Source organism: Suncus etruscus, chromosome 12, assembly GCF_024139225.1.
Source record: "Suncus etruscus isolate mSunEtr1 chromosome 12, mSunEtr1.pri.cur, whole genome shotgun sequence".
Lineage (NCBI taxonomy): Eukaryota > Metazoa > Chordata > Mammalia > Eulipotyphla > Soricidae > Suncus > Suncus etruscus.
The window spans coordinates 10,492,262-10,499,603 of record NC_064859.1 but is presented as its reverse complement, the minus strand read 5'-3'; the positions used below and the strand labels follow the sequence as shown (position 1 = coordinate 10,499,603).

Genomic DNA, 7,342 nt, shown 5'->3' with positions numbered 1-7,342 from the left:
TTTGGGACTAGGGTGATGGGAATGTTGCACTGGTGATGGGTGGTGTTCCTTTTATGACTGAAACCCAAACACAATCATGTATGTAATCAAGGTGTTTAAATAAAAAAAAATTAAAAAAAAAAAAAAAAAAAAAAAAAAAAAAAAAAAGAAATGACTCCTGGCAGGTTTGGGGGACCATATGGGATGCTAGGGATCAAACTCGGGGTCCATCCTGGGTCGGCTGCGTGCAAGGCAAACACCCTCCCCACCTCTATTGCTTACCCCTAAATTCTTAACACAGAGAGACTGTGAGAAATAACAAATATTTGCTATAATTTTAAGTGAAGTGTGATTTTAATGTTACATTTGTGATGTAGCTTGGATAGCTAATAAAGTGGGAATGAAGAGGAGAGAGCAAGATTGAGCACTAAGTGCTTAATGAAACAGGTTGAGCTACAAGTAATAGTGAGTCATGCTCAAGCTCTTTGTCTTGGGTGCAGGAAATCTAAGTGGATATGTCTAGAGGCAATCTTTTTGCTAACTGATTTGTGGAGCAATTGGGTGGGGGAAGATTGGAGAACTCCTTTCAAATGTCACTTTGATGAAACTTTCCTGATGTGCTCAGACAAAACCTATCTCTTCTTATTACACATTATAATATCAAACATGAGTGTACTGAACATTAAAAAAAAACAACTGTTTATGCTGAGCAATAATAAAATACCTGAATTCATTCTGAGTACTTAAAAAAAAAAACCCACTCAGGCCCCGGAGAGATAGCACAGCGGTGTTTGACTTGCAAGCAGCCAATCCAGGACCAAAGGTGGTTGGTTCGAATCCTGGTGTCCCATATGGTCCCCCGTGCCTGCCAGGAGCTATTTCTGAGCAGACAGCCAGGAGTAACCCCTGAGCAACACCCGGTGTGGCCCAAAAACAAAAAACAAAAACAAAAACATTGTTATGGCCCGGAGAGATAGCATGGAGGTAAGGCGTTTGCCTTTCATGCAGGAGGTCATAGGTTTGAATCCCAGGGTCCCATATGGTCCCCCGTGCCTGCCAGGAGCAATTTCTGAGCCTGGAGCCAGAAAAAAACCCTGAGCACTGCCGGGTGTGACCCAAAAACCACACACACACACACACACACACACACACACACACACACACAAACCCACTTGATTTAAATGTGTTTCAACACCCAGTGACGCTCAGGGGTTACTCCTGGCTATGAGCTCAGAAGTTGATCCTGGCTTGGGGGACCATATGGGACACCGGGGGATTGAACCGCAGTCAGTCCTAGGCTAGCACTGACAAGGCAGACACCTTACCTCTAGCGCCACCACACCGGCCGCTTATTTGACTTTTTGGATCATTCCTAGTAGTGCTTAGGGGACCATGTGGTGCTTGGGCTTGAACCTGGTCTCTTGCTTGCAAAGTAAGTGCTCCAGTTGTTTGAGCCATCCCCTAGTCCCTTGAATCTGTTTTGATTCTAAATTTTAAGTAAACTAGGGCACAGCTAGTAAAAACTCTTAAACCGAGGATTGACTTAAAACCTACTTTTGCTGTAAACAGCTCTGAGCCAAACAATGACATTACCCTCTGAGCATTTGTTCAAAGCTCTGAAAGTGAGAGAGCATCATTGGACGCTCAGGGCTTTGTGCTGCTCTGGGACCCAAGGGTGTTAAAACATGGGAGACATATGTGAAGACACAGACATAGGCATCTCTCTCACTCTTCCCCAGGACCATCTCCTGGCCAGATCTCTTTGATAAGCCCTAGAGTTTATCCCCCCACCTCCTGCTTGTTGAATGTTTAGCTCTTACTATCTGTGCCATTTAGTGCTTGGCTTGCGGATTGTGAGGGGTGTGGTTTGTGAAGATATCCAATAAAGCTGACATCGTGGAAGATATTTTTGTCAGTGTTGTGCTTCATAACACCACCCACAACAGTATCACTCAAGACAATGAATGACTTCATAAGACCAGTATCTGTTTGCAGTTATTTGTTAACACCTTTACAGTATTAAGCTGTGGTCCCAAAAGGCAAAGACCATCTTTTGGGTGTGTGTGTGTGCTTCTACATTTTTGTTTGAGTTGTGCCTGGCACATAAAATAACTTTTATTATTAAATGCTTGTTCAAGTAATCATCCGGTGACTATGCACACATTTTCTATTACTAATATTCTCTATTAGAAAAATCTAGGCATAGATTTCTATTAGTAAAGCTCTTGGCACAGAGAGAGAGACACCTGGTCCGGGTTGACATTTCCCCCCCAATCTCTTAGCGAGCCCCGCCTTCAACTGGGCGGGGCCTGACTCACTAGCTCCGCCTCCGCTCCATGGTGATTGGCTGGGGGTAGGAAATCAGCTTTCTGATTGGTCTCTTCTTTAAGCCGGGGTGGGGCCGGCTTGCTCCGGGCTCGAGAGCTGCAGCAGGCCGAGCCTGGGGAGAAGGGCCGAGCCCGCGGCGGGCGGCGTCGTGCCCGGAGCCGAAGCGGCTGTGGGTCCCTCCCAGCGGCCAGATCGAGCCAAAGATGAGCCTCTCCGCCGAGCGGCCGCGCCCGGGCCCGGGGCCTCCTCCGCTCTCGCCCTTCCCGCTGCTCTTGCTGGCGATGCTCAGCGGCCCCGCATCCTCCGGCCGCGTCCCCCACTCGGTGCCCAGGATCTCGCTTTCGAGCTCCGGTAAGGCGCGGGCATCCTCGGATGGGGATGCACCTCCCTGCTCCCCGCGCTCAGGCCCACCCACCCACCCACCCACACCCGTGGGCCTTCCCACCCTCCCAGCGATTGCACCCCAGCATCTCTGCTGCTCCCCGCAGGTGCATCCCGAGCCTCTCCTAGCCTCCCACCCCGGCCCCCATTCCAAGCTGCTGCCGGGAGGGGGGCTGCTCCTTTGCACCCCCAGATCCGGCCTCGCTTCCCAGGTGATTCGAAGGCCTCTGATGCTCAGAACCCTGGCAGAGGGGAGCCCCGCCGAAATGCAAGCGAGGCCCAGGGAAGACACGGGGATGATTGACCCAAGTCATTCGTTGCCAAGTTCCCTCTCAGTCCTCTGCTCCCCACGGACACTTGCCAGCTAGCCAAGCTTCAAACCCACAGCACCAAACACCCACCCGCCCACTCTTCTGGTGCCCACTCAGCAATTCCCTCGGACCTCCTCCTCCGACATCTCTGAATGTGCTCTGAAAGGCTTTTGTCCTATTCATATCCATCCTGGGGCAGGGAGGTTTGCTCAGGGATTCCCCCTCATTTTCTTTAATCGCTTTCCAGTCCTCTTACATCTCTGATAAAAATGCACAACCTTCACCCATTTATCATCTGCCATGATCCTCCCAACTTCCTTAGCGTCGTTTCCCTCACTCATTCCCTACAATGAAGGGTAAGAACGTATTCAATGCGATGCTTTAAAATGATGTTGAGATACTCTTTTAAATCTTCAGAAGGAAAAGAGGAAGAGGGCAATATGGTCTTTTCAAAAAAATAGAGAAGAAGCCAGGAAGTTAACAGTGGAGGGGTGGGAGGTGAAGGTTGGAGAGATAGTACTGCCATGAGTAATCCCTAGCAAGGAGTAAAGGCTTGAGCCCAGAGCCAGGAGTAAGCCTTGAGCACTGTTGGTGTGCCCCCTAACCCCCCTAGAAACAAACAACAAAAGTGATCATTGCAATGATTCACACTTTAAAAATTCTCTGTTAAGATGAGGAGGAGCATAGTCATGAACCTGGTTTTCTGCTCACTGGGCACTTTACACAGATAGCATTGCCATTGGGTATGCCCAGAGCTGTAGGGCAAAACCCTGCGACTGGGTGATTGTCATTTTGATTCATCTCAAACCAGTGACAGGAAGGGATGCTCTAACCCAGAAGTCCAAGTTGTGGTCCAGGTCCGAGATTTCATGTTAATCCTTACTTGGAGTTGAGAACGCAGATGGTAAAGATGCCCTGGACTCCAGAGCAGCTGAGCCAGCAGGTGAAATGGAACTGGAGATAGGAGCAGAGGCTGGGTGGTCGGTGCTAAATTTAAGTGTGAGGGGGGCGTGTGCAGATCATCCTGAGTCTGGGTGGAGGCGGCTTCGGTGGGCAGCTCTCCAGATAAACACATTTAGGAACAAGTTTGGAAGAGAGCTGAACAGAACAAAATACTGCCATTCTAAAGAAAATTTCTATTATGTAGTGATTAAAAAGAAATAGAGAGGAAAAATACTTGTCCCTTCTATAGTCATTTTCAAATTAAGTATTATGTGGCTATGAATAGAAATTACACACTTAATATTTATGCTGTTACTTTAATGTAGTGTTCTATTTTTATAGAAAAAGCAGACTTCACTGAATTGTGGGCTGTGTTCTGACCTCATCATTTATCTCTTGGTGAGGGACTTAGAGGTTTGGTCTTTCAAGGTCTGCTTTTGCCCCTGAAGTGTACTAAATGAGCCTTTGGAAAGGGGCTGGAGAGATTGTTCAAAGAGCCAAGCTCATGCTTTGCATGTGGGTTGCCCAGTTTTGATCCCCAGTACTACATAGTTCACTGAGCACAGCCAGAAGTGACCCATGGCACTGATCTGAGAGTAGTTTCTGAGAAATATAGACTGTGTCTCCACCCTTCAAATAGCTGGAAGAAAACAAAAGTGATTCCTTTCTCTAGGACTTTGTGGATCCAACCCTATGAAGCAATTAATGGCTGACATCACTCTCCCTTTCAATTTCTTTTTCTGCCAGAGGCTGATGCCTATCTTACCCGGTTCTCCGTTCCCCAAAGATATAATTACTCTGTTCTCCTTGTGGATCCCGAGTCCAGCACACTTTATGTTGGCGCCCAGGACACCATCTTCGCCTTATCTTTGCCCTTCTCAGGGGAGAGACCCCGCAAGGTGAGAGAGGAGAAGGGTAAGACCCTGGACCCTAGAGCATACATCTGGGTCCATGGTTTTGTGAAATGTGGCTGGGGTGGGTGGCACTGATGTTAATAGAAATGAAGATGCAATGGTGGCAGAACAAGGCAAAATGTTGATGAGGGCAAGAGCACTTTGTTGTCATAGTTGAGGGTGATGGGATGATCAGGGTGACTGCAAAGGCAATAAGAGAGGTTCATAATGATGGAGAGTAGGCCTCAATGAATAAGATTTAATTGGTATGGACATAGGAATCATTAGAATTCCTTATGCTTTGATTGTGCCTAAGAAAAAATTAATGTACATCAGTATGTAAGCATATGTTACTTATACAGCGTATGTACTGATAGGGGTAGAAGGGCTTGCCTTCTCCCTTACCCCTCTGGAATCACATGTAATTCCCCCTGACCATTGTCAGGGATCATTCCAGAGCACCACTGGGTGTGACCCTCAAATTAAAAACCAAACAAGAACAAAAATTCCCCAAAGAAAACAAAATAAAAAACAAGTAGTTGGCTGAGGCCTGGAGAGTTAGTACAGGGGTTAAGGCATTTGCTTTGCATGCAGCTGACCCTGTCTCAATTGCTGGCACTATTTCAAGCACTATCAGGAGTGACCTCTGAATGAAGAGCCAGGAAGAAGCCATGAGTATCACTTGTTGTGGCCCTGAAACCAAAAATAAACAAATACATCACAAACCTCACCAAACCCAAACCTGATGCCCCAAAGAACAAAAACCCAAACATAAAAACAAAGTGTATAATGGAAGAACCCTTTCTCAAAATATTACTTTTATAGATAGTAGATGCTTTGACATTGTATTTCATGGAAATAATGTTGGTTTCTTTACTTATTAATGAACAGGGATTTTCAGTTAGGAAAACAGTACTATTGGGGTGGTGGGTGTCAAAGTTATGAAACTGCTTCAGTACCCTGACTTAGGAGGAGTTGTGGGAATCTGGAGAAAATGGTAACTCCTTCTTTTCTTAGATTGACTGGAAGGTTCCTGAAGCCCACAGACAGAACTGTAGGAAGAAAGGCAAGAAGGAGGTAGGTACTGATGTGAACCCTGGTTTGTGTCCTTGACCTAGACCTGGCTCTGTTCCCCCAGTGCTCTCATTCCAATGGTCCCAGACAAGGATTCCTGTCAACTGTGCTCCCATTACTGCATCTAATTGTCCTGACACTGCTCTCCTCCTTATACCTGCTGCTTCTGATTCTCTCTAACCTTTCTAACCTCCAGGAAGAATGTCACAATTTTATCCAGATTCTCGCCATTGCCAATGCCTCTCACCTCCTCACATGTGGCACCTTCGCCTTTGATCCGAAGTGCGGGGTTATTGTGAGTGATGGGGTGGGAGGAAGGGAGGGGTCTTCTGTGAGTGACCGTGATTGGGGGGGCATGCTTCATGCGGCCCTTGTGCATGGTAAGCTTTGGAGTAGAAGCCTGGCAGGCATAGCTTTCATCTTCTACCGTAGGAGGGTACAAAAGAGAAGGGGAGGGAAGCTGTAGAAGGTAAATCCAAAGGGTAAGCAGAGATGTGGATGGACAGTGAAAGAAGGGAGTGCTGGCTGGGCAGGGGGGAGGAGAAATGTAGGAGAGACCTGATCAATAACTCACAGGTGTCTTATATATGTGTTATATGTGGCCTGGCATTTATGTGTTGTTTAGACAGCTAGGGCCCCTTTTCTTATCAGCAGAGCTCATTCTTGTTTGGTCTTTATAGGATATGTGATATCTCTCACTGCCTTCTCTCAACCTTATTCTGCTCTGCTGCCAACCTTATTCTCCATGGAGTGTTGCCTTCTGCTTTCATGGCTTCTGATGTCACTTATGTAGCTCCATTGGTCCCATTTCTGGATCCTGTTTCGAAGGCAGGACATTCCAGCAACCAAACTTTATTTTACATTCTGTACTAGGCCTAGTTCCTTTCTGCTAGAGCCCTGGACATATCTACTTTCACAGGCTTGGGACATGTTATACCCCAATCACATCCAGCTTCAAAGTCATAGCATCAAAGTCCCTGGGTCAGGAAGCATCTCAGAAATAGTTTTAAGGTTTCTGAACCCTCAACTTTTCCTATCAATTCCTAGAGGTCAGTCAATGGTCTTCTGGGACTTGATATTTGTGATAAGGCCTTGAGAGGAGGTGAAACCTCAACATGTGCTTGGTATTCAGTGACTTCCTGTTCTACTTCATTGCAGTAGGAGGGAGTGCCATGATTCCTGTTTCCATGTTTATCCTTGACTGAGATCTTGACTTGACTTTCTCCATACTGCTAGGTTGTGTGTACCTCCAAATTACTTTTCCTTGAAGATCATCCTCATGTTTCTGGCCTAGAATATTTTCTTGTTTTTTTTTTTTGGGGGGGGCCATACCCGGTGGTGCTCAGGGGTTACTCCTGGCTCTGCATTCCAAATTGCTCCTGGTAGGCTCAGGGGACCATATGGGATGCTAGGGATCAAACCCAGGTCCATCTT

At 46.9% G+C, this 7,342-nt stretch overlaps 1 protein-coding gene across 1 annotated transcript in view; it reads left to right on the top strand.

The window, feature by feature from the left end:
• Window positions 1-2,412: 2,412 nt before the first annotated feature.
• The window catches only part of SEMA4F (ssemaphorin 4F), a 31,847-nt gene continuing 26,917 nt past the window's right edge, over window positions 2,413-7,342 (top strand). The window contains exons 1-4 of the mRNA XM_049785167.1: window positions 2,413-2,658; window positions 4,689-4,840; window positions 5,852-5,911; window positions 6,105-6,203. Of these exons, the coding sequence (XP_049641124.1) occupies window positions 2,511-2,658; window positions 4,689-4,840; window positions 5,852-5,911; window positions 6,105-6,203 (459 nt within the window). The 5' untranslated portion in view covers window positions 2,413-2,510. The remainder of the gene's footprint in view (window positions 2,659-4,688; window positions 4,841-5,851; window positions 5,912-6,104; window positions 6,204-7,342) is intronic.